Source organism: Siphateles boraxobius, unplaced genomic scaffold, assembly GCF_051911475.1.
Source record: "Siphateles boraxobius isolate OS27281-9 unplaced genomic scaffold, OSU_SipBor_1 5, whole genome shotgun sequence".
In the NCBI taxonomy this organism is placed as follows: domain Eukaryota; kingdom Metazoa; phylum Chordata; class Actinopteri; order Cypriniformes; family Leuciscidae; genus Siphateles; species Siphateles boraxobius.
The window spans coordinates 7,102,691-7,130,079 of NW_027509141.1; the positions used below are offsets into that span (position 1 = coordinate 7,102,691).

A 27,389-nucleotide genomic window follows, 5' to 3' on the forward strand; every position below is an offset into this window, starting at 1 on the left:
ACTCGAGGCCCACAGAGAAGAAAATGAATGAGATTTCATCAAAAATATCTTAATTCGTTTTCCGAAGATGAACAAAGGTCTTACGGGGTTGGAACAACATGAGGGTGAGTAAATACTGACAGAATTTTCATTTTTGGGTGAACTATCCCTTTAACGTAATTCTTGACCTTGGCCGTTGGGCTTCTCTGCACGATGAACACTCCGTGTCGCTCTGGAAAAGCACACAAGTTGTGAGAAATCAAGATGAACAAAAAACACGACATGAAATACAAAGCCTAAATACAAAGTAAAGTATCTGTGTGCTTTCTTTACAGAGTTAAACATCTCTGGACAAGAACTTCTTTTGTCTGATAACACTCAGAATGACAGTTGACAGATGTGAATGTGATAACTTCTTGTTACGGTGAACACAATGGATATATTCATATCAGAGAAGGTACATCATGTTACATAAATAGTATTTTTAAAATATAAAAAAGTATTTAATATCCTTTTGTGACCCATAAAAGAAAGAAAGGCATACAGGCAGCATTAGAACAACACCAGGGTGAGTAAATTAATTTCATTTTGGAGTGAGCTATCCTTTTAACTTTCAAGGTCATCCTTCCAATATATTTTTTTAAAGCAAGCATATTTTTATAATTTTTCTTTCAGCAGCACTTTACAATAAGGTCCCATTAGTTAAGATTAGTTAATGAACTAACAATAAGCAATATCTACATTTTTACAGCATTTATTAAAGATGGCCTACACTGTGAGTTTTGATGCAGTTAATAAATTAAATTATGAATCACCCTTTTCACCTAAAAATCTTTCATTTCAACAAATGCAGTTGAACAAATAAAAAAGTCTTCTTCTACATTTCACAAAACTCACATTTACTATCCCTATCTGTATAAAATATTTTAAAATGTTTTAACTACCGTATGTACACCAGAGCTTTAAATTCGCCTCCCCCCCCCCCCCCCCCCCCCCCCCCTCTGTCAATCATCATTACGTCAATGTTCACGTCAGGTTTGTCGCTGCTCCCGCGGATTTTTTTGAAAGTTTTTTTTTGTCGTCCTCCAATTCCGCCTTTAAATTTCCAACATTTAGAAAATAAATATTGTCAAATAAAGCCAAACATGGTATAAAAAGAAATACTCTTTGTAAGGTAAACATGCTACAGGCTGAAAAGATGTGTGTTTTAAGTAATTTGGCAGTTCTACGCCTTTTTTTTTAAACAGGCACGCTTCGGCTTCTAAACGTCAGACAGCAGCTGTGTCCTATGTGGCGCTCACACACCCATGCATGCCTCTGATTTTTAACATGACTTGTATCGTGTGTGGTACGGCATTATTTGGGGTATACGACATCTAATGGCTACTTATTTATTGGCCGTATACGTCCACTGCTTTTTCAATTCTGTTAACTTCTCGTATAGACAAACTTCAAACGAATATAACGTTACCGGGAAACATGCTACACTCCACCGCCCGTTATTTAATCTTTTTCCAATACGCAGGGACCAAATACAGGTCTGTCTCCATGACAAGCACAGTCACGCTTCCTCCTTATTCAGCTGTTATAAGTTGTAACACCACACATCTGCGTGTCCTTCTGTCCTCAGTGGCGTGATGAAAACACCAGCCGATCAAGCTGTAGAGGGGGTTGAGAATCATTTAGAGGTCAGTCTCTGCTAAAATCAAAAACAGTTGACTATCTCAAATGGCTTTTCCTCATGACTGATGCCAATTTTTGTTTGTTTGTTTGTTTTATAGAAAATGTGTAAAATGTCGAAACTGACACAATCCAGTTCTCTATCTTACTGCATTCAACTTCTCTGATTCTGGTGCTTGCCTCAAAACATGTCATCATCCTCTTTAAAGTAATATGTCTGCTCCTTAAACTGCATTTCTTTCAATCATGTTTTGCTGTAAAATCCCTGTGTGATGTATTTCTTTTGGCAGGACCGTTAGCTGCTCTTGCATAGATTGGATTGTCTCTGTGATTGGATTTGTTGCACAAAAAAAATAACAAAACACTAATTTGTCAAGGATAACACAAAGTTTCACATTTACAAAATTTGCAATCACAGTTAAACACAAACACACCATATACTAATACAAATTCAGGTCCCACTTTATAATTAAGTGGCTTTAAGTACTATGTTCTTACATTGAAATTAATAATTTGATACAATGGACTTTTTGTGTACATACATGTTTTTACATTGTACTTATATTTTGAAAATACCTGCATGTAATTACAGCTGAAATTAATTTATGTAATTACATTTGTAATTACACAGTTGACCCTTCCCTTACACCCTAACCTTAAACCCATACCACCACACCTGACCCTAACCTTACCAGTATCACACCTCAATAGCAGACACAAATGTTTAATAATACAACCTGAACACAAGAAGTACATTGTACTTATTTTCTGATGTAATACATAGTACTTAAAGCCACTTAATATAAAGTGGGACCCAAATTCATCACTAAAACAGCCTAACTAAGAACCAACTTTTAACTTTCATACTAAAATACTTTTAAATGCGTTTGGGTTCTTTACTTTGCGCGTCGTCAGTAAATCAGAGGCAGAATTTTCCACTCCATTCTGCGCTTTTTTGGAAATGCACTCTCACACTAATTCGATCTGTTTAGTAAATCTTTAAAAATGTGTCTGGATACCATTAATTTCATTGCTGCTGCTGTTTCTTTCTGTGTAGAGTGCAGTGCGAAAACTAAAGCCAGTCAATGAGGTGTCCGTGTCCATCTCCAGTAGAACAGACTCTGGTGTGCATGCCTTGTGTAACTCTGCACATGTGGATATCCAGCGGAGAGCAGACAAACCCCCACTGCTGGAGCAAACCCTGGTGGAGGCCTTAAACTTCCACTTGAAAGCAGAACCTATAAGGTGCGAGTCTTTTAAGGGAGTTGAAAAGCTGTATGTATTTTAGGGAAGCTTGTTTCCACCACTGAATAAAAAATAAAAAAGGTAATTGTGACTTTATCTCAGAATTGCAGGATATAAACTCGCAATTGCAAATTATAAAGTCAGAGACAAAAACTCTTTGAAAAAATGACTTTTTTCTCGCAATTCTGACTTTATAACTCGCAATTGCGAGGAAAAATGTAAGAAATACGAGATAGTTGCATTTAGCTTTTTTATTTTTTATTCTGTGGTGGAAACAAGCTTCCATTGTTTTTGAACCACATTTTTTTATACACTATTGTTTAACAGTTTGAGGTCCGTAAGATTTTTTTTTATTTTGAAAGATATTGCTATTACTTTTATGAAACTTTTATGACATTCAAATCTTTTACATTGTTACAAAACAATTATATTTCAAATAAATGCTGTTCTTTTGAACATTATATTTATCAAAGAATCCTGGGGGGGGGGGGGGGGGGGATGATCACAGTTTCAACTAAAATATTAAGCAGCACAACTGTTTTAAATATCGATAACAATAAGAAATGTTTCTTGAGCATCAAATCAGCATTTTAGAATGATTTCTGACCTGGAGACAAACATTATCATATATTAAAATAAAAACATTGCAAAAATACAGAATGTTTTAAATAGGTTTCCTAAATTGGAAAAGCATTTACTGTATGCTCCAAGATGCTGACATTATTTTATAAGTCTTTTATTGAATCAGTGTTTTTTATAGGGGTGGTAAAACACGATTTCACTTTTCTAACTTTAGCTAGTGTGTAATGTTGCTGTTTGAGCATAAACAACATCTGAAAAGTTACAGCGCTCAAAGTTCAAAGCAAAGGGAGATATTTGCTTTTAAAGAAATCAATTTCTAAGGACTACAGCAAACGGCCGGGAGGGACTACACGACATTCCTCCAGGGTTGCTGACGTCACTAACCCCAATATTTACATAAACCCCTCCTCCGAGAATACTAAATAAGAGCGAGGCCATTTTTGCGTTGGAGAAGTGTTGTTGTGGTATAACGTTAGTAGGCTGTTGTTGCCGCAATGCCGTCGAAACGCTGTTATTTTTATCCGGATTGCAGGTCAGCTTTGTTCAGCCTTCCTAGGGTCGCGGGAGTTAAGGGATCAATGGTTAAAATTTATTTTTAACAAGGTCCCTCATAATTCTTACCCAAATCTCGCTATATGTGCTGCACATTTTACGGAGGAAAGTGTCACGGTATACAAATCCATTGGTTCCTTCTCGTCTCGTGTTTATGTTGTTGTATGAAAGCACTTGTGCAGTGGGTGTGACTGAGTGACATTCCTTGATCCGCTCCAGCTGTTCATCATCTCATCACCAGCTGCACCCGATCTCATCTCACTATATATACTCACCGCTTTCTCATCCTCGTTGTCAGATCGTTTGGTTGATGTCTCGTGTGGTGTTCCTGTCCAGTCTGCCTGCCTTTCCCGTCATCGTGTTCCCGTGGGTTCGTTGTCTTGGTGTGGATTGTCGTTTCGTGTCTTCACTTCACGGATTCTTCACCTCACGGACTTTCACGCCACGGATTCTTCACTTCACGGATTCTCCCTTCACGGACTTCTCACGCTGGCCATCAAAGTCCCTGCGTCATCTGTCAACGACCGTGTCAATCATCTGTTTGTGTCTTCTGACCAATAAACCTGAGTTACCTGCTATTGTTTCCTGTTTTGCTTGACGATCATGACAGAACGATCTGACCGTACCATGGAAGCAGCAGGGGGATCATCTACCACTTTGGAGGAGTTCGTTCACCACAGCCTAAGAAGAATGGACTCACAAGAGAGGATACTAGGTGACACGGGTCATGCGATACAAGCCTTGGTGACGCAGGTGTCCGAGCTCACCCAACAATTCTAACGTCTTCAGGCTCCCACTGCACCCCCCACACCAGCCGTTACCCCCACATCACCAGAGAATCCTGCAACCCCTGAGCCACGCCTACCGGTTCCGGAACCCTATGCGGGTGAGTCTGCATATTGCCGAGCATTTTTGACTAGATATTCTATGCATTTCGCATTGCAGCCCAGGACATTCAATAATAAACAGGCCAAGGTGGTGTTCGTTATAACTTTGTTGACCGGGAAAGGTGCATTATGGGGAACGGCGGTATGGGAGAATCAAGATCCATGCTGTGCCTCGTTCCAGACACTCTCCGCGGAGATGAGACAGGTCTTCGACCGAGCCGTTGCGGGGAGAGAGGCCGCTAGGGTGTTGGCCGACCTCCGTCAAGGTGAGAGGTCGGTCTCGGATTATTCCATTGAGTTCCGCACCCTGGCGGCCGAATGTCATTGGAACGAGGAGGCGCAGTGGGACATGTTCCTGCATGGGTTGGCTGACCGCGTCCAGAGAGAGATCTACGCCCTGGACCTCCCCACGTCGTTGAACGGGTTGATCGAGTTGGCTCTGAGGGTGGACGCTCGACTTATTAGAGCCGGAGGTAGAGTCTCGTCTATCCGCCCTCCAGGTCAGCCCAGTCTTAGATCAGGAACCCATGCAGGTGGGTCGCGCTCGGCTTTCCCGGGAGGAGAGGGAAAGGCGGAGGTCCCAGGGCCTTTGCCTATACTGTGGAGGTGCGGGATACTATGCTTACAACTACCCGGTAAAAGGCCAAGCCCGATAGTAAGTATGAGGCTACTATTGGGTGGGATCTCCGCCGAGAAGACCTCATCCACATCTATCCTCCTCCCGGTAAGACTGAGATGGTCAGTTCAACTGTCGAGCACTTCTGGACTCTGGGGCGGAAGGTAATTTTATGGACAGCACTTTTGCACACAGATTTCAGATTCCCTTCAAACCACTCACACAGAAGATTGCAGTACACGCTCTAAACGGTCAGGAACTTCCCACCATTTCATTCATCACTGAAAACATCACTCTCATTACTTCAGGCAATCACTCAGAGACTATTTTTTTGTACATATTGGATTCACCCCTGGCACCCACCGTTCTCGGACATCCCTGGCTCATCCGTCACAACCCCCGAGTGGACTGGCATCAGAAAGCTGTGTTGGAGTGGAGCAAGGAATGTCATAAGTCTTTTCTGGTGTCTGCTTGTCCGTCTGTGCCTGTTTTTGTGTTTCAGGAAGAGGCAGGGGATTTGTCTAACGTGCCCGAGCAATACCACGATCTGAAGGAAGTGTACAGTAAGTCTCGGGCTGCTTCTCTTCCTCCGCATCGTCCCTATGACTGTGCTATAGATTTACTGCCAGGTAAGTCTCCGCCTAAGGGCAAGTTATACTCGCTTTCTGTCCCAGAGAGGGAGGCTATGGAGAAATATATTTCTTATTCTCTAGCAACCAAGTTCATCCGTCCTTCCTCTTCTCCAGCGGGGGCGGGGTTCTTTTTTGTGGGGAAGAAGGATGGGTCTCTGCGACCTTGTATTGATTACCGGGGGTTGAATAACATCACGGTAAAGAATACTTATCCTTTGCCGTTGATGTCTTCAGCCTTCGAGAGGTTGCAGGGAGCGTCCGTCTTCACGAAATTGGACTTGCGTAACGCTTATCATTTGGTTCGCATTAGGGAGGGGGATGAATGGAAGACTGCTTTTAATACCCCCAGGGGGCACTTTGAATACTTGGTCATGCCTTTCGGGCTGTCCAACCCCCCAGCAGTCTTCCAGGCACTCATCAATGATGTGTTGCGAGACATGATTGATCAGTTCATATATGTCTACCTGGATGACATATTGATATTTTCCTCGTCTCTCCAGGAACATGTGCAACACGTTCGACGAGTGCTTCAGAGGTTGCTAGAGAATGGGCTTTTTGTCAAGGCGGAGAAATGCGATTTTCATGCACAGTCAGAGTTTCAAGTTCCCCCAGAACTTGCTTTCCTAGGGTACATCATTTCGTCTGAGGGAATGCGTGTGGACCCTGAGAAGGTTAAGGGTGTGGTAGAGTGGCCAAGTCCAGATTCCCATAAGGCCCTACAGAGGTTTCTGGGGTTCGCCAATTTCTATCAGCGTTTTATTCGCAATTTCAGCCAACTAGCCGCGCCTCTGACTGCCTTGACCTCCCCCAGAACTCCGTTCAGGTGGTCAGATACAGCCGAGGCTGTGTTTGCCAAACTCAAGAGCCGCTTTGTTTCAGCTCCCATCCTCGGTGCCCCTGATTCTTCACGTCAGTTCGTGGTGGAGGTCGATGCGTCAGAGGTGGGGGTAGGAGCAGTTCTTTCCCAGCGCTCTTCCGCAGACGACAAGATGCATCCCTGCGCGTTTTTTTCTCATCGTTTGTCCCCAGCTGAACGCAATTACGACATTGGTAATAGGGAGTTGTTGGCAGTCAAGTTAGCGTTGGAGGAATGGCGTCATTGGTTGGAGGGTTCGGGGGTACCTTTTATCGTCTGGACCGATCATAAGAATCTTGAGTACATCAGAACCGCCAAAAAACTGAACTCTAGGCAGGCTCGGTGGGCACTTTTTTTCGGTCGTTTTGATTTTTCTCTCTCGTACCGCCCGGGTTCCAAGAACATCAAACCCGACTCTTTATCTCGAATTTTTGATCGTTCCGGAGGTCGGATCGAAGGACAAGGCGGCCTTAGAAGGGGTAATGCCTCCGCCCAGTTGCTCACCGAATTGTTTATTTGCGCCGGAGGGATTACGGTCTGACGTGATCCAATGGGGTCATAGCTCCAACGTGGCTTGTCATCCAGGAGTTAATCGTACTAAGTTTTTAGTAAAGCAACGATTTTGGTGGCCACTTATGGCTCGTGACATTCACAGTTTTGTTTTGGCTTGTTCGGTTTGTGCCACTGGTAAGACTTCCAATCGACCTCCAGATGGGCTCCTTAAACCGCTGCCTGTCCCTTCGAGACCCTGTTCCCATATCGCTCTAGATTTTGTCACAGCCCTCCCACCCTCCCAGGGTAACACAGTCGTTTTGACCGTGGTGGACCGGTTCTCGAAGGCGGCTCACTTTATTTCCTTACCCAAATTACCCTCCGCTAAGGAGACAGCGTTGGCAGTCGTTGACCATGTGTTTCGCTTACATGGTCTCCCGATGGACGTGGTCTCCGACAGAGGACCTCAGTTTGTGTCCAAATTTTGGAAAGAGTTTTGTAAGTTACTGGGAGCGACGGTTAGTCTATCCTCAGGGTTTCATCCCCAGAGCAATGGCCAAACCGAGAGAGCCAACCAAGATCTGGAGAGAGTGTTGCGATGTTTGGTTTCCAAGAATCCTTCCTCATGGAGCCAACAACTGTCTATGGTGGAGTACGCCCACAACACATTGCCAGTGTCGGCTACGGGCCTATCTCCGTTTGAGTGTAGTTTAGGTTACCAGCCACCTATTTTTCCCAGTCTGGAATCCGAGGTTGCGGTCCCCTCTGCCCACGCCTTGATTCAGAGGTGTCACCGCACTTGGACTAGAGCCCGTGAGACTCAACTCCAAGTGGGGGCGCGCACCATGGCTAAGGCCGATCGCCACCGGTCAAAGCATCCCGTATACGTTGTTGGTCAAAAAGTGTGGCTTTCAATCAGGAACATTCCTCTCCGATCCGTCTCCAATAAACTTGCTCCCAAATTCATTGACCCGTTCACTGTCACCAAAATCATTCGTCCGGTGGCAGTCCGCCTTAGTTTACCTCAGGAGGGTTCACCCCGTGTTTCATGTTTCAAAGATTAAACCCGTTTCATGCTCGCATTAATCCGCCAGTCCCGCACTGCCCCCCCCCCCCCCCCCCATTCGGTAAATCGTATTCTGGATTCTAGGCGGAGGGGGCGTGGATTTCAGTACTTGGTAGACTGGGAGGGTTACGGTCCGGAGGAGAGAAGTTGGGTACCTGCTAGAGACATCCTGGATCACTCTCTGATCGATGATTACAATCGACAGGTAAGGGAGTCTGGAAACACCAGGAGGCGTACAAATCCATTAGTTCCTTCTCGTCTCGTGTTTATGTTGTTGTATGAAAGCACGTGTGTAGTGGGTGTGACTGAGTGACATTCCTTGATCCGCTCCAGCTGTTTATCATCTCATCACCAGCTGCAGCCGATCTCATCTCATTATATATACTCACCGCTTTCTCATCCTCGTTGTCAGATCGTTTGGTTGATGTCTCGTGTGGTGTTCCTGTCCAGTCTGCCTGCCTTTCCCGTCGTCGTGTTCCCGTGGGTTCGTTGTCTTGGTGTGGATTGTCGTTTCGTGTCTTCACTTCACGGATTCTTCACCTCACGGACTTTCACGTCACGGATTCTTCACTTCACGGATTCTCCCTTCACGGACTTCTCACGCTGGCCACCAAAGTCCCTGCGTCATCTGTCCACGCCCGTGTCAATCATCTGTTTGTGTCTTCTGACCAATAAACCTGAGTTACCTGCTATTGTTTCCTGTTTTGCTTGACGATCATGACAGAAAGCTTCCACAATCTTCGCGAGTTCAATGCAGGATTCACACAACGGCTTATGCTGAAAGATGGAGCAGTTACAACTTTAAAAACAGAAGCTGTTGTTTGCGGGCCACAACCTGTAAGTATGATTTATTTTTCGTCGATGTGTTTTCCTGTAATAGTTCGTATTGTTAATTGTACGTTGTAGCAAGGAAGTAAACAAATGGCAACGCTGTTTGGCCCCGCAAACCAGCTTGTTAGATGCTCATTCAAACCTAACGTTACAAACTTTTTAAAATCTCAACAGCGAAACTTGGAATTAGTGTAAATTATTCTTTGATTAGAGCTTTTATATTTATCTACATGCTTGTTTATCTACAGGCATGCTAAACATGGTTCTGTGTTTGATTTGGCAGCCGATGTTTAGTGTTCGTTTTGGGTTAATAGTTCTGGCGACAGATATTTGGCTACAATCGTTCTAAAAATACAAAAGTAACGGTGCCATACAGTCAATAACGATCACTATAGATCTGCAGTCTTTACTCAAAAAAATCCCTTTGAGGACTGTAATGTTAGTATAAATTGTTAGGACGATTATATGAAAATCTTGTTTATGAATATGAAGCTTATTTTTTGTAATACTATAATAATTAGTACAATTTAATTTCAGCGTAATTTCTATTAAATTCTATGGATTTCACTCATAATTTTAATTTCTAAAAAGAAATGAGACAGAAACAACAACAAAAAACAAACCTTTCTGAAACGTCGTTTAACAGCCGTTCTTGAACAGGTTCTGCTCGATCCTCTTCTCTAACATTCTCTGGGTCCAATTCGGGCTCAAATTGGTATGGTTTTATTGACGCCATCGTTTTTATAATACACCAAAGCACAAAGTACCGGTAAAGGTACGGGGTGTGACGTTTCCGGAAAACGTGCACTAGACGGTTAGCGAATCACAACACACTGGGCCAGCTAACCAATCTGAGCCCATTGCGTAGTTTTGAGGGACTGGCTTCATAGAACCCGGAAACCATCAGACCGTTTTTACAAGGAGGGACAGAGTAGTGTAGAATAAAGGTAAAATATATGAAAAATAATGCAATTTTTTAAAAACGAAGCATGAACACGTTACAGTGCACCCCAAAACACAATCAAGCCTTCGAAAAAATGTGTTTTACCACCCCTTTAATATAGCTTGGTTTGGCAATCTTACATTGACAAACAGGTATAGGTTGAATAGTCTTGTTAAGGTGGCAGGAAAGGTCATAGGGGTAAGTCAAATTCAGCCCATTGACATTTATCACAGACAGGATTTGAATAAGGCACATTCGATTTTAAGAAATTTAGATCATCCTTTATATAATGATTTTAAATTGTTGCCTTCTGGGCTACGTTTTAGGGTGACGGGTGGAAAAACAAACCATTTTAAGGTTTTTTTTTGTTTGTTTTGTTTGGGTGGCTGTTGGTTTAATGAACTATTCATAGGTAGATTTTGATATGACCTATGACTGTGTCATGTGTATTATGTGTTGTCTGCATGTCTGGTACCTTTTTCTGCATAACTAGTTTCCCCTAAGGGGGACAGTAAAGTGTAAACAAGCAAGCAAACAATAAACAATCCAAAAAAGAAAATTATTTTTAACACTGAACCTAAAGATAAAAAAATAAAAGGAAAAAGGATTAGGTCAAAACCTGATTAGACAGATTTCATGACCCAAATTTTGCGACAGAACTTACCGAACATCCAAAATAATGCAGTGTGCTCGACACTCGTCGTATGTGCGTACTGCGTACGTAGCTGACATTGTGGTATTTTTTTATCAGCTGAGAACTCAAGAAGAGCTTATGAAATGTGTAAAGGAGTCAAAACAGCAGCAGAAATCCCTCCGATACACACACAAACAATGAACTGCTGCAAGAAGACGTTTCTGACGCCTGAACTGAACTGTAATGGGCAACTGTCTTTTTAGGGTCGCATCTTGTGACATCACATCCTGTTTTTGGTTCGTCTTTAGTCTGGGTTGCGTTTAAATTTCACTTTCAGTCAAACTGCACCAGAGTTTTTTTTGAAGCATTCTTTCAGGGGTCTATGTCTGCTTGTTTGGGGTACACCAGGGCAAATGAACCACATTAACAGAGCAATCGCAACAGTTCGTTTCAATCGAACCAATCCTGCCAAGTGTGAACACACCATTAAACATTGAAAACATGACACTCATAAAGCATTAACTCAAAGTTTTTCTTTTAAAAGTCTTTCAAAAAATGTCACACACTGTGTAGTGTCCGAGAGAGGTCAAAACATGGCTAATTCAGATCTGCAGTCTTTTGAGGTTGCTTAGTTGTGAAAGATCAGGGCCAGTTATCTGCAGATTCAAACCCCTGAAGGGGGGATTCATTGGAATTACTAGGACCCCCAGTCGCTGTTGTGCAAGAGATTTGTACCATGTTGCTCTAGACAGACCGTCCTTGTTTAAATGCTCTGTAAATTGCTTTTACAAAGTCACCTTGACACATCTTCACACCTGCTGGTGTGGTGTTTTGCTGTTAGTGACCAAGTGAATCCTCTAAAGAAATCATTTTGTGCTGATATGAAAGTGCTATGAAACGTCAAAGTGGTAGTTGCGTAGGCTGTCAATGGAGGGACAGAAATTTTTTTCATTTAAAAAAATCTTCATTTGTGTTTCAAAGATGAACGAAAGTCTTACAGGTTTGGAAAGATATCAGGGTGAGTAAATGATGACAGAATTTCCCTTTAAATTTATATTTTTGGTTTGTTGTTTCAATCCAAATTGTGTAAGTTTGTGTAGTTGGCTGGTGGGACGAGCAGTGATGAATATTTTAGTGGTTGTGTGTTGGGGAACCTCAGGTCTGATTGAAGTCCCAATGTCTTCAATGTCACTAATGTTCATCATGCACAGATGCCTGGGATTCTCTTGGAATGCTACAGGAATTTATTCATTTAGTAACCGTTTCAGTGCCATTTTCATTTTACATTTGCCTTATGTCACAAAAACTCTTTAAAACTGAGGGCACACAGTGCTCATGTCTGGTCTGTTTGTGTTTTAGTCCATGTTCCTGTTAGCAGCGATTAGCGACTGCTGGTAAATCATTAATACCCACTGACAGACTCCTCTGGGAGCCTGAGCATGTCATCTTCTTTATTTGGTGTTGTGAGTGGAGGAGCAAACTGGTGGAAATTGCCCCTAAAATGCCCCAGTCGACCCTGCAGAGACGCTGTCAGAGTCTAATGGTGCTTTTAGCTGGAGATGTTCTGGCAGACGCGCTCTTTTCTCTCTGCTTCACTATGTTTCGAACTCACTGGCCACTGAAGACTGTGTCCTCACAGACTAATGAAAATAGTATAACTGAAGGAGATTCTTAAAAGATCATTGTTTGATGAATTCTCTTATGCTCAGCAGCATTTATTTGATCCAAACAGAGTTTAAAAGTAATATTTTGAAACAATATTGCAATTTAAAATAACTGCTTTCTATTTGAATATACAGTATTTTAAGATGTTAATTATTCCTGTGATCAAAGCTGAATTTTCAGCATCATTACTCCAGTCTTCAGTGTCACATGATCCTTCAGAAATCAAATCATTCTAATATGCGGATCTGATGCTCAAGAAATGTTTCTGATTATTATTAATGTTAAAACAGCTGGCTGCTTCATATATTTGTGGAAACCGTGATGGAATTTTTTTCTCATTATTCTTTGATAAATAGAAAGTTCAAAAGAACAGAATTTATTTGAATACAAAAATGTATTTACTGTCACTTGATCAATTTAATCAGTTTCCTTGCTGATAAAAGTATTCATTTCATTATTTCTTTCAAAAAATACTGAAACTTCTGTACAGTAGTGTATTTTAATAATGTATATGTATGTATTATATTTTTTATGCATTTCAAAAACTGTAAACCGTTTAACTTTATCTTACCTACTATAGTTTAAATTGTTTCGATGCCTGATTTGATGCCTGAAATTATTTAAAGCACATAATTTCACAAAAATTCAACAATTAAAGGGAATTATTTCTGTTTAAAAATATGCTCTCACAATCACAAAGGTAAAATATACATCTGAAAATCAATTCCGTTATCAGAAAATATCACCTAATAAATATCACATCTTTTGATAATGATATAATTTTTGTTTATAAATGCAGATAACAAATATTTCTTTTTTTATTTACAGAAAGTTAAATTTTGGGGCATCCTTAGTATAATTGTTATAATTTGTAACTTTGTTAGCAGAACATTAGCAGTTTATCCTGCATCTGTGGACGGTTCTTTGTAAAAGTCCCCTTTCTGTTAACATAACGTAACATAAACCCTCTTCATTTGACTCATATGATCTCATCACAGTAAGTGTGTTGAATGTCAACAGGATCCGTGACTTTTGAACTTGATTTTTTTTGTCGATTTGTCACGTTACCATTAAACTCACGAGTATATTCACAGAATATCCATACTGTCCTCTCATGAATATTAATGTAGCCCTCTGTCATGTGCTTTAGGGAGGTCTGACGGTGATAGACAGCAGCATAAATAGCGTCGTAAAAACCTTACAGATGGTGTAAATACTGTTGTAAGTTGCACTGTTATACAATCACTTACTATATATATATATATATATATATATATAATGTATATGTAGTATTTCATATTGTAAAAATTACTAGATTTTAACGTATCTGAATAAAATGTGAGGTGTTTGGCTGTGCAAAACTCACTGTTTTCCTACTGTGTTGTTGCTATGGGTGGTTCCCAAGGTTGTGTGGTTTCTGAAGGTGTTCTGAGAGGTTTTTAGTGCATTGCCAAGTGGTTGCAGTGATAATCAGGTTTCTAGAAATGGTTTGGTTCTTTCTTCAGTGTATTTCTATGGCAGTGGTTCTCAATGAAGTGGGCCGGGACCAACTGGGGGCCGCAAAATGGCTTAAAAACCTTTAAAATAAGCAATTTTTAAACGAAAACAGCTTAATCCGTTAATTTGTCCTTTTAACATTTTATTGAAGAACCAGCATTTGCATGAGCTCGGACAACCATACTGTATGAGTGAATTTTAATCGGGGTATCTAGACCTGGAAAAGTTATGGAAATTATTAATTATGTAAAGTAATTACATTTTTATGAAAAAATATATATACAGAATGAAAAAAAAAATATATATATAGATATTATTCAGCACCGCATGGCAATGCTTAGAGTTTGGAATAATGGCAGGATGCACCATTTCTCCACTGGCTTTTATCATGGCAATGGAAGTAATCGTTAGGGCATCAAAATGGGTAGTAGGAGGAGAGCGCTTGTCTTCTGGGATGCGACTACCACCAATCAGAGCATACATGGATGACATGACAACCATGACTAAAACATTCTTCATTAATGGTGAGGCAATACCAACAGTTTCTCAGAAGCCAGTGAAGAGTCTAGGGAGATGGTACGATGGGGATCTAAAGGACACCGTTCGAGTGGGAGAAGTTAGACGACAAGCAGTGGAAGGGTTGAAGAGCATAAACAGCTGTGCTCTACCAGGCAAACTAAAACTCTGGTGCTTTCAGTTTGGTCTAATGCCAAGGTTGCTGTGGCCACTGACTGTGTACGTACGAGGTTTCTTTGACAACAGTGGATAAGCTGGAAGCATTAATAAGTTCATACATCAGGAAATGGTTGGGAGTTCCACGCTTCCTCAGCAGAGTGGGACTTTATAGTAAAGGAATATTGCAGCTGCCAGTCTCTGCTTTAACCGAGGAGTTTAAGTGTGCCAAGGTCAGACTGGAAATGACTTTAGCAGAGTCACGCAACAAATGTGTAAGGGAGGCAGCCCCTGTGGTAAAAACTGGTAGAAAGTGGTCAGCAAAGAAATCTGTAGTAGAGGCAAAGGATAAACTTCAAATTGGTGATATCGTGGGACAGGTACAGCATGGAAGAGGGGGTTTTGGGCTCAGTTTAGCTCCTCCTGAATGGCACAAGGCAGGCCCAGCTCAAAGGAGGAGGCTGGTAGTCAACGAGGTGCGAAAGCAGGAGGAGAGGATAAGATGTATAAAGGCCATTTCCCAGGCCAAGCAGGCAGAGTGGATGAGATGGGAGAGTGTGGAACAACGCAAAATGGGCTGGCAAGACCTTTGGTCAATGGAAGAGAGTAGGATCAGTTTCCTTATTAGGTCAACATATGATGTTCTCCCATCACTGCAGAACCTAAACTGGGTAGGAGAGGATCCCTCTTATCCTTTGTGTTCATTACCTGCCACATTAAGGCACATTTTGACAGGATGTAAGGTGGCTCTTAGCCAGGGTCGGTTTACTTGGCGCCATGACCAAGTATTGCAATGTTTGGCTTTAGCATTGGAAGGCAAGCGTAGTATGACCAATAAGAAGCCGCCTGTTCTAGCAAAACATTACATGCAGAAGACAATATTCCTCCGCCCAGGCGAGCAACCACCAAGAAAAGGTGCTAATACCAATTCTTGCCCAGGACAACTGGAAGCTACTAGGGACTGGAAGATGCTGGCTGATCTTGATCAACGGCTTATTTTTCCACCTGAGATTGCCACCACTAACCTACGACCAGATATTGTTTTGTGGTCTGGATCAGCACGGATTGTTCAACTGATAGAATTAACAGTGCCATGGGAGGATGCGGTAGATGAGGCATATGAGAGGAAGAAACTGCGGTATGCTCATCTGGCCACTGAAGCAGAACAGCGAGGATGGAGAGTCCAGGTTTATCAGTGGAAGTGGGTTGTCGTGGTTTTGTGGTACACTCTACAACCCGGTTCCTCAGAGACGTCGGATTCAGTGGCCAAGAGTTGCGTCGCACAGTAAAGAACTTATCTGAAGAAGCAGAAAGGAGCAGCAACTGGCTGTGTATGAGACGGAAAGATTCTAGCTGGCTGTGTACAGGGCGCCATGCTACGGTTTCGTAGAATTCTTGAAAACTTGAAGAGTCAGTTGGTTTATTTGTATAGGTTCTATAGAATTGACAGTCATTACGTTCCTGTGTATATTGCGTGAATGACGGGTGGTTGGGTAGATATTGTGTTTTGCGGTAGGTGGTATGCCATACGGAACCGTTGCCACTGAAACTGCATATTAACGCACCAGTGGGGCTCGACAGCCTTAGTCAAACGGGTTGGCGCGTATGGTTGGGTTGCGGAGAGATTGTGGTTAGGTCTCAGCAGCAGGAGGGATGTAAAGGTCAGTAAGCTGGGCTGAGTTCAGTGGGGGACGGAGGGGGGTCACCGGCGAGCCCTCTTGAGGTGTCGTGGGCTAGTCGACGAAACACTGAGGACGGAAGGTGCCCACTTGAAGACCCTAGAGATGTCCCCTACTCTGCTCAATCCAGACGGTTGTCGCGCTGGTCCACTAGGGAGACCACACTGTAGTTGCAGCCGTCGTGTGTGCTGACGCGCCAAGTACACTGCAGTCGTTAACGCCGGACAGAAGGAGAGTCCCACCACCATATGGAAAGAAGCGTAAATGGGTGAAGCATAGTTTACTGTAAAGCTACGTCTTAGTGTTGCTTATCTTGGCGAAAGCCGAGTACAAATCAGCATGAAGTTTTAACATCTACTCTCGTGTAATGGAAATCATTTTATATAATATAGTCTCAGTACCTTTGATGAATAGAAAGTTACTACGCCATAGAAATAGAAAGCATTTATTACATTTATTTACTTTTGTATCAATATAAATGTCCTCACTGTCACTTTTGATCAATGTAATGCATTCTTCCTTAATAAAAAGTATGCACTTCTGTTTTGTTAATCTTACAACACATTTTTGAATGATATCATTGTTTTCACAAAATTGTTAACCAGCATAAACTGTTTCAACATTGATGATAATTATAATAATATGAAAATTTGATTTGATTAAATAAATGCTGCCTTGGTGAGAAGAAGAGACTTCTTTCAAAAACAAAAAAATGTAATGTTTCCAAACTTTTAAAACTGTTATTTGTGAGTATAACATAATTAAAAAATATATTTATATTAATTATTAATATCATTATTTTATTAATTCTTTTAACATATCTCCACTCCTAGTTAAAAAAAAAAGTTTAAAAATAACCTATTGTAGCAGAAGTGGCTGAAAAATCTTGAGGCCTTTAAATGTTGTCTTTGATGCATTCAAAAGTCAAAAAAAATTTTTTTTTGTTTTGGGCAAAGACCAATAAATGATTTCAGCAGTACAGCAACTTTTGCTTTACTTTACTATTTAGTTTTGACTAGATAAAGGAACATATTTCCATGTCGCTCACCACTTCGCTCAACCAGATTTGTTTGTTATTACATCAAGATGCATTTGAATTTTGAGTGACTATTGTTTTCTTTCATGAGAACCAGTGTTTTGATATTTCCTCTAGTGTCTTGATTACTCTGGACTAACTTGAACCTCTTTTAGTGGAAATTGGCGGGGAGTTAGCAAAACAAACACATGAGCATGTGCATTACCAGATTTGAATCAGTGTCTGCTTTTCCGTCTTTCCCCCCCCAGAATCACCAGGGCTTACCGTGTACGCAGCGACTTCCACGCACGCTATCAGGCCATATCACGGACATATGTGTACCGCTTTGCTTCGGGTCTCAGACATCACACAGAAATGCCAGTAACGGAGAGGGATCTATGCTGGGCATTACGAGACACGTGAGTGCCACCCCCGCTCTTTTGCACGTGCTCAGAGGGCTTCTGTCTAAAACCGCATCACTACGCCTGTGTCACAGAAGCTAAATCCTCTCAGAGAGGAATAGGAACAAGCACTGGAAAAAGCTGCACATGAATTATACACACTCACAAACAAGAGCCATCGCAAGGGCAAGCAAATGATTATATAGGCCAACATTGAAACCAAAGAACACAGATGAGGAAAGCATGCATTGTTTCGGCAGTGCATGCCTCAGATGTCTTTTTGAAGCCCACGACGGAGCGAGAGGCTCGTCTCCAAGGTGACGAGTGAACATTAATGCTATTTTTTCCACTGTCTTGATTTTTAGTGAGAAAGTAGGCCAAGATAAGCTTCAGGCTCGTAGTGACGTAGAACAACACCCACTGTAGTCTTATGTCTGGTCCATGAACACACACGTTACATCTGGCTTTCCATCTCATTCATAAGAACTGCTATTCCCCTCACATAAACTGGATTAAGTCCTTTAAAAATGGATGTTTGTCGAGGATGTGCTCACCCCAATGTTCCTTGACCTGTGTGTCTTTTAAGTTAGAATTAATCATTATTTTCACATCATCTATTTTAATCATTTAAAGCATGCAGTGAAAATTTGTATATATATATATATATAAAATAATTAAACTTAATAATGTACTTGTCACTAGAGAGAGGCGCTGAACAGATGCAGGCACCCCCCCCCCCCCCTCTTTCTCTTAATAATGAATCAAATAAATGCTATAATTAATTCATTCAAAAATAAATGTAATCTTACGCACTACTTTATCTCTGTGTCTGATTCAGAGAGGGCAGAATGCTAGATCTACAAGCTGTAACTGATGAAAATAACCATCAGTTTGACCCTTTTGGTCAAATATTGCATTGCAAACATCAGTAATAGCTTTAAGTTGTCAATGCTGGCAAATGACCATGGTATAAGCGTGATAATCCACGGCTAGCTGTGCATTAAAGGATTTTAATGCACTTCGTGGAGGCAAAGTTTGGCCGATAAATTACCCCCCCCAAAACAATTTTAAGTCAATATTGTGTTAAATGAAAAAAAGAAAACCCATTAAATAGACATTACAAAAACTTTTAGAAAAAATATTTTATTTGATTCGACATAACTTATTACACATAAACTTTTAGGCTACAACGACCATGAAGTTTTTCAGAAGCTGCATCTGAATTGGTATTTAGATTCTAATATCCTCTTTTATGTTCCACAAAGAAAGTCATACAGATTTTAAATTACATGAAGGTGAGTAAATGTAAATAAACAATAAACCGTTTAATTATTTATTTTTTTGGGCGAACTATTACCAAAATATAAAATTATTGTTTTAATGATACGCTATAAAAGATACTAACGCTGTAGGTGGCGGTAAATATCTAAATGAGTAAGTTATTGAGTCATTAATTAATTCGATTCGTTCAAATGGCTGATTCATTCAGGAATTAAGTTAATTAAGTTCATCCGAAATTGCAAACTTCCCTACTATATAGTTGGTGAAAAACAGTATGTGTCAAAAGAAGTATGTCTGAATTCACAGTACTTCATAAAAGACCAGGCAAGAAACCAATTACCTACTACTTCCGGCAAGAAAAATATGAAGTAGCAGAACTGTTTTCAACATTGATAATAATAAGAAATGTTTCTTGAGCAGCAAACAAATCTGTAAAAAAAAAAATTATTCAGCTATGCATCACAGGAATAAATTACCTTTTAAAATATATCAAAATAGAAAACAGTTATTTAAATGTTCAGTAATATTTCAGTAATATGACTGTTTTACTATATTATATCCTAAATTAATTAAATGAAGTATTAAAATACTGTTGATCGCAGTCACCACACAGTCCGAAAGAAAATAGTTTGATGCTGTCCGTTACTTTATTCTCCCCACAGGAGGCTGAATATCAATGCAATGCAAGAGGCTACTGCACTGCTGATAGGAACCCATGACTTCAGCACCTTCCGGGCCTTGAACTCGGAGACGCCCTTTAAGAACCCAGTGAAGTCCCTAGAGTCGGCCCGGCTGGAGTCTGGGGTCTCATTCAGTCAGAGACACTTTCACAGGTACGACTCTCTTCTGTCCAGGTAAAAAGCTACAGCACCAAAGATTGGAGGAAGCTTGGTTGGATTGGTGTTGTGATGATACCAACAATATTGGTTGACATTATTTTCAATAACAATAAATAAAACAATAAGTCTTTCCAAACTGAAAGACTTTGTTCCATGGAACACAAAATGAGAAGTTTAGCAGAATGTTCACGCTGCTATTTTCCATGCAATGCTGCTGAAAAAAGGCTCCATAATAAAATGCCCAAATTTCTTGTGCACAATATCTCTTATAGTCTTCTCAAACCATATGATACTAGATTGAATTTTAGGTCATTATTCACTGACAGTCTTGCCTTTTAATTATATTTATTTTACTCGATATTTACCAAAAATATATATTACATGGCTTTCGTTTCGTTTGCCATTTCATGTTTTTCATATGGAACAGAAATGGCAGTTCTTATCTGCTATGCAACATGGTGGTGGCACCAGTGTGACCTCTAACAAAAATTTAGTTGCACCGGGAAGAATGTGCAAGATTTTTGCATTAAAATATATTAAAAAAAATGCTAGTACTGTGTTATATATTTTGTGTACTTACATTATCCGATTGATTTGATTGATTTATGTTTATTTCATTCATGGATATTTGCCATTAACTTACTTCATCATCCTCATATATATAATTTATAAAACCATGATGAAAAGGAGGCAGGACGAAGAATATCTTATATTTCCTGCCCCCTCCACAAAAAAATAAATAAATAAAATAAACTCAACATAACAAATGAAACAAACTACAAACCAAAACATCAACCTGAAACAGATTTCCAAAGCAAAAGCAAACCATGATCACAAACATCATCATCATCATCATCATCATCATCATCAACTTCTATAAGTGTTCATACAAATCCACAGTTTTCAAACATTATCCCAAATGTTTCCAACAAAGTTTAAAGGGTTAGTTCACCCAAAAATGAAAATTCTGTCAGTATTTACTCACCCTCATGTTGTTCCAGCCCCGTAAGACCTTCGTTCATCTTCAGAACACGAATTAAGATATTTTGGATGAAATCTGAGAGCTGGATCACTCCTCCATAGGCTTCTTAAGGGATTGACACTTGTTCCCCGAAAAGTTATTAAAGACATCGTTAAAATAGTCCAAGTGACTACAGTGACTCAATCTTAAGTTTATCAAGCGACGAGAATACTTTTTGTGCGCAAAAACAAACAAAAATAACGACTTTATTTCAACTATTCATTTCCTTCTCTGCGGGCCTCTAGTCAGTTAACGTAGTGTAATAGCGTAGAGCTACGTCACACGTAGGCTCACTATTGGCCGACGCTGGTCATGTGGGTGATGCGTGTGACGTACAACAACAGAAGCTTACGCTTTTACACTAGCGAACTGACTCGAGGCCCTTCTCAACAGCATTTGTAGAGGGATTAATTGTGCAAATCAATAATCAAATTTGTGCATCAATAATCCCAATTATGATTTTTATGGTCCGTAACATGTTCTTTAACTACTGGTCATTATCGGCTCCAAGCTAAAGCAATGTTTACATTGTTTAATATCATGTAGAAATGTCAGAAATGCTTAACACAGTATGAAAGGCAAAACTGCTTTATACAGCAGAGGATGGCCAGTCTTTGAGACTGGTCTTTCATCAGTCGGCTCTTGAGTTAGGTATGTGCGATGAGACCGTTGCTAGGCAACAGATGTTGGACTAAAGCACGATTCTGACAAAAGCGGGCTGGCTGCTCACTCTTGCTGTAATGAGCTGAGGGACAGACACTGACTATAGCCTGTCAGATACAGTGAAGAATGGCCATTTTTATTCCATCCATACTCCTTCAGCTCAGCTCAGTGTACTGAAGAAAACATTTTAGTAACAAAACTATTTTGGTCAAATACCAAAACAGGCATTCAGTATTTGATTATTTGGGGTAATTGACTGCATTTATGAAGTGATGTGATGTGACGTGTAGCCAAGCATGGTGTCCAATACCTGGTATTTGTGCTCATTTCACCCATCCCAAGTGCACACACACAGCATGGAGTATTGATTTCACACACAGCGTGAACACACACCCGGTGCAGTGTGCAGCCATTTTTGCTGCGGCGCCTGGGGAGCGATTGGGGGTTTGGTGCCTTGCTCGTCACTTGTGGGTAATGTGAGTGGAAGAGAGCGCTGTTCATTCACCTCCCCACCTACATTTCCTACTAGTCCCTCTATATAATATATATATATATATCCCTTGTGCTGTGTTGAAAACCCTATAACATTTGTGGTTTTCCCAGTCAAGAATGATCGGCCTGCAAAAAATTGCTTATAAATCTCTCGTTAGCAATATTATCGCCAAATATTGAAATCAATCCTTTTGTGAGCTTGTTTTCTTTCAATTAGGACAGTTTTGTATTTTTTCATACAATCATACAATTTTTTCGATCATAGGCCTTATTTATCCGAGCTTACGTACCATTATTTGTGGATATTTTTGTCAATTTTACATAAAATATATATATATATAAGTGCACTGTTTATCACACTAATGTGCTTTAATGTTTAACCAGGAAATTTGTTGTGAAATTATTTTTTTTTGTACAAAAAGTCACACTTGGTCAAAAATGACCGGCCTACAAAAAATAGCTTATAAATCCCTCGTTACGCTATTAAACTTGCATTGAAGGGCATCTGTTTAAAACCAGCTCACAATGGGAACCCATTTTGGGTTTCTCACGCGCAGCTCTCAGCTGGGAGAGACCAGTCAGGACACACACACACACACACACACACACACACACACACACACACACCCCATCTGCTCTGTTTCACACTAATGTCAAGATCTGCAGGGGATCTGCCGCTTTTATCATCTACACACACTCACTCATAGTCTGTAACTGAATGTCTGCATCAAAACCAGATCAAGGCATTTTGCTTCATAGCCCAAGAAATTCACACAGAATTTTTTTTTTCTCTTGAAAGGTGGACCAGTTCCTCCAAAATAGGACAGAAAATGTTGTCTTCGTATGCCATCTGTCGTTAACAGCAGTGTGAACGTTTTCCTTTTCCTTTAGTGTAATGGATCTGTTTGTGCATGAATAAGATCTGCGAAATTACGAAATCTTCCACAAAAGTGATTTAGGGCCCTTTCACACCTACATTGTTTGGTCCGGATTTTCAAACTTTTCAGTTTGAACCGAATCAAAATGACAGGTGTGAAACCTCCCCCTGACCACGGTCCGGACCAAACAGATGAAATTTGGTCAGACGAAAAGAGGTAGTCTCGGCCCAGATCAAACTGAACAAAGGTTTGGTTCGTTTCTAGTGTGAAAGCATTTTTCTGTATGGTTCGGACTTTCAGACCTTTTACAGGAAGTTCCGGTGGTTCTCGCAGGATTGCTTGCAGTCTTCTCCTCCTTTCCTGCCGGCGATGATAAAATGTTCGCACAACGAGGACGTATATTTGGCGAATTTGAACTAGCCTCGAGTATAGTTGGTGCTGCAGGTAGTAATGTCGTGATAATAACAGTATAGTGGCAACGATATGCATCTGTTAATTTATTCTTGTCAATTATTATATTTTTTTTCATTCTTGTCAAAGTTACCCGCCGAATTGACAACACGCTCACGTCAGACGCACGTCCGTTTACAAACCAGTCAATGTCCAGATGCAGCCCACATAGATGATGATGACAGGACGCACGCATGTCATGTAGAGTTCTTAAGTGCGCTCGCATAATTGCAATGTGAAACCAAACCAAAATTTACATAATGTATAAAATGTATCAAAACATGAACTTTGGTTCGGACTTTCAGGTGTGAAAACGCCATTATTCTATCTAACATAGAACACTGATCCAGACCTGCCTACAATGCCTTGATCAAAGTCTATATATTACTTCCACAAACGTCTGTCACAGTGTGAAGCTGAAGCTCACGATTATGGAAAGGGCCGTTACATTTCCGACAAACTCTTGAGGTGTTTGGCCAATCACAACGCACTGGGTCAGCTGGCCAATCAGAGCACTCTGGGCTTTTCAAAAGGAGGTGATTTGTAGAAACTAAAACCTAATCAGAGAATTTCAGACAGCCTATGAAGAGAGGTACTGCAATAATGTACATTATGTGAAAAAAAAGTGTTGTTTTGTACATGAAATTATGTTAACATGTTCTGGTCTCTTTAAAATATCTCCTTTTTGGTCCTTAGTAATATGAGTTTGCTGAAACAGAATAAATGATGTTAATGATTACAGAAGTTTGCCTTTTTAATGAACTTTCCCTTTAAAAGTTTTATTAAGCGCTTATGAAAGCCTCCTCATTTATAGCTCTCTCTCTCTCTCTGTGTGTGTGTGTGTGTGTGTGTGTGTGTGTGTGTGTGTGTGTGTGTGTGTGTGTGTGTGTGTGTGTGTGTGTGTGTGAGAATGTCTATTAATATTTCAGCTTTGATCACAACTCAAACATTGAGAATCAGGTCATTCTCCTGCATGTAGAGCCTAAATTGAAACCCTGTGTGTTTTAAATGAAGACATGTAGTTAAGTGATGTAGTTAAACTATACATTTATTATTAACTTGGATTTGAACAACAAGATATCCAATATCCAAACAAGGTTTTATACTACAGAAGTTAAGTAGTTAATTTAATGCCATATCCATCTGTATCATAATTAATTGAGATTGAGGGCTTCACCCAGGAGGAGCTTTATGAATATAAGTCTTCTGAAAAGCACGACGTGCTCTGATTTGCCAGCTGGATCAGTGTGCTGTGATTGGTCAACCGCTTTGAGCGTGTTTCTGAGTTTCAGAACACTACTTAATCAGGCACCGCCCAATTTTTTGCGTATGCCTTGGACTGAATTATTTAAATGAGGAATATTGTTTGTGAAGAGTTCGTTCCCGTAAGAAAACTCAAGACTACAACTAGAGATGGTCTTATTGTGATAAATTTTCTATATATCCTAGTCATTTTGTTAACGACATGTATTAATTTCTCCAATGAGCTCATTTTTTCTGCCTTAAATTCATGTATTTTTTAAATTAATATATTGTTAGCTAACTGTGTGTTTTGTATATGTACATTTCTGAATCTCTGATAACAAATCACTCTAAATTGTAATGTTGACACATGCATTTTCTGTAAAGCTGCTTTGCAGAAAGGGCTATACAAAATAAAAGGGCTATACAAATAAATGTGAATTGAAATGAATTGAATTATTATTGGGAGATATGAGGGTCTGTGGCTCCATTGGAAAACGTGTAACTGCTATCTTGGATCACATGTGCCTTGATAACCAATAACATTACAGCCTTGACGTCATTGAATTTCGTTCAGAGTTGTGCAACAGTCCATCACTGTTTGCAAATACCATAGAAATTAATGTGCCGTAAAATTAATCATACCTGACACGCAAATATCCGTGACTTCTCTTGTAAAATAGCTTTTTTTTTGGTGTAAACAAAATCGATAAATCCAAACCAAATGTTTAAGGGCAAACATATAGAAGATTTGCCGATGAGCTGTCGATTCATTAAATTATTAGCCATTTCCTCACCGTTTATTAAGCGTAGTCAAGCCTCTCCTCAATTAACATAATTAAAAGAAAAAAAGGCCTCTTGTCTCCTTTGGCTAAGGTTGCAGGTTTGCCTTCAAGTGACTCTGCTACGTCCAAGTCATCATAGGAAGTTCAGAAACGGTGATTACTGATATATATATATATATATATATATATATATATATATATATATATATATATGAAGTACTTTGTAACTTTGCAGAGTTTTTTCATGCACACTAAAGAAAGTTGAAAATGCAAAGCACAATAGGTCCTCTTTAATTTTTGTATTTGTCTGTTTTCTTTCAGAGATATTCAGTTCTGGGAACTCAGTTTTAAAAGTAGGTCTTTTTTATACAGACAAGTAAGTACAGGCTTTGTTTCCCTATAAACATGATGATTATGTTGCATTATGGGATGTCTGCCTCCTAGTGTTAAATGTGTGACTCTGCACTAGTTTGAAAGAGCGTGTCTGGTGATGAAAAGCGGCTGATGTTGTGTGTGACGTTTCCCCTCACAGGTGCGGAGGATGACTGGGGCGCTGCTTGCTGTTGGTCAGGGGAGACTGTCTGTTAGTCAGATTCGGGAGCTACTAGAGGCACGGGATTCATTGGCATTCCCAAATAACCTGACCGCCCCAGCCCACGGCCTGTTTCTTACCAATGTACAGTACAGAGATGCAGGTGAGAACTGGCAGCTTGGGTCAGAATGTTTTCAATCTTTATGCAGTATGTATGTAAATTGAGCATATATGCAAATTTTAGACTACCCAGAACAATTCAAACTGAACACACTGTACAGAACAACATATCCCACAAAGCAAAACTCTTGAATTGGCCTGAGTGCAACAGTCCGGTTCCGGAAAACTCTCCATAGGGAAATTAATTTTTTATCGACAACTTATAAACCATTAAAGACAGACCTACTGTGAGCTATGAGGTTCATAATTAATGATATTCACTCTGTTGTAGCCATCAGCCCGCATTATTTCAACTTATTTTTAAAATAATCGTGTTTAACATTTGTGGTGAAAAACTATATTAGCCATGATGCTGTACAAAAATTCCACTTATCAGAGAATCGTGACAAGCAAATTGTGCTTTAAGTGATTTTTTGAATACTTTGTAATGTTAAGGTTCACCTCATAGCTGATTGGCTTGTTTCATTGCTTATTAACAAAGACTTTTTTTAAATCCCTATGGGAAAAATTAATGGAAAAAAATGTTTCCGAAACCAGTGCTGCTAAAAAGGTGATTCATTATTTGATCAAACTGTTATATAGATATTTTTACACAAAATTGGATTAAAAATGTAACATTTATAACGTTTACATTTAATATAATGTTTTTATTCAATTCTGAAAATATATGTGGACTGCACTCACTAAAGCACTCACTAAATTAAACATGCAGCATGAGGTCATGTGATCAGTGTAGCATACTGCTGTTTGAAATGTATACTGTTGTATAATGCATGCTGTTTTATATACTATTTAAATAGTATACTATACCCTCTCTCTCTCTATATATATATATATATATATATGTATATATATATAGTACTATATTTAAACAGTGCATAGTGTGCAGTATGCAGTACACATGCATTCTAACAGCCATTCTCTACAAGTATCCATTTCCTCCACAAGATCCTGCATTGTATTGTGGGCAAGTATTAAATATGTGTGTTCTTTTTCTCTTACAGATCTTGGCTGACTGGACACTTATATCATTATTTAAATAATAATTAAAAAATAGTTTAAAAAAAATGTATGTATGAAAGTATTGTTTTTATTATTTTTC

General features: G+C 39.9%; 1 protein-coding gene across 2 annotated transcripts; it reads left to right on the forward strand.

The window, feature by feature from the left end:
• Positions 1-1,286: 1,286 nt before the first annotated feature.
• On the forward strand, positions 1,287-27,368 carry pusl1 (pseudouridine synthase like 1). 2 transcript variants are annotated; one of them, XR_013195035.1, is made up of 8 exons: positions 1,287-1,517; positions 1,610-1,667; positions 2,717-2,904; positions 17,793-17,942; positions 19,868-20,038; positions 25,897-25,928; positions 26,108-26,270; positions 27,292-27,368. XR_013195035.1 is itself a non-coding variant. In XM_077204561.1 (8 exons), the coding sequence occupies exons 1-8, from the start codon at positions 1,459-1,461 to the stop codon at positions 27,300-27,302; spliced, it is 855 nt and encodes a 284-aa protein (XP_077060676.1). In that variant the 5' UTR covers positions 1,287-1,458; the 3' UTR covers positions 27,303-27,368. The 2 variants fall into 2 exon arrangements, 1 of the variants encoding a protein (XP_077060676.1); XM_077204561.1 differs by having other exon boundaries at positions 25,897-25,951.
• Positions 27,369-27,389: the final 21 nt, after the last annotated feature.

What these genes read in the sequence shown, in the direction of transcription:
- pusl1 (XM_077204561.1), top strand. Translation starts at nt 1,459, where the DNA reads ATGCTACACTCCACCGCCCGTTATTTAATCTTTTTCCAATACGCAGGG. An exon ending in TTGAAAGCAGAACCTATAAG is followed by an intron (nt 2,905 to 17,792) that starts GTGCGAGTCTTT and finishes TTCCCCCCCCAG; the next exon opens with AATCACCAGGGCTTACCGTG. An exon ending in GGTCTTTTTTATACAGACAA is followed by an intron (nt 25,952 to 26,107) that starts GTAAGTACAGGC and finishes TTCCCCTCACAG; the next exon opens with GTGCGGAGGATGACTGGGGC.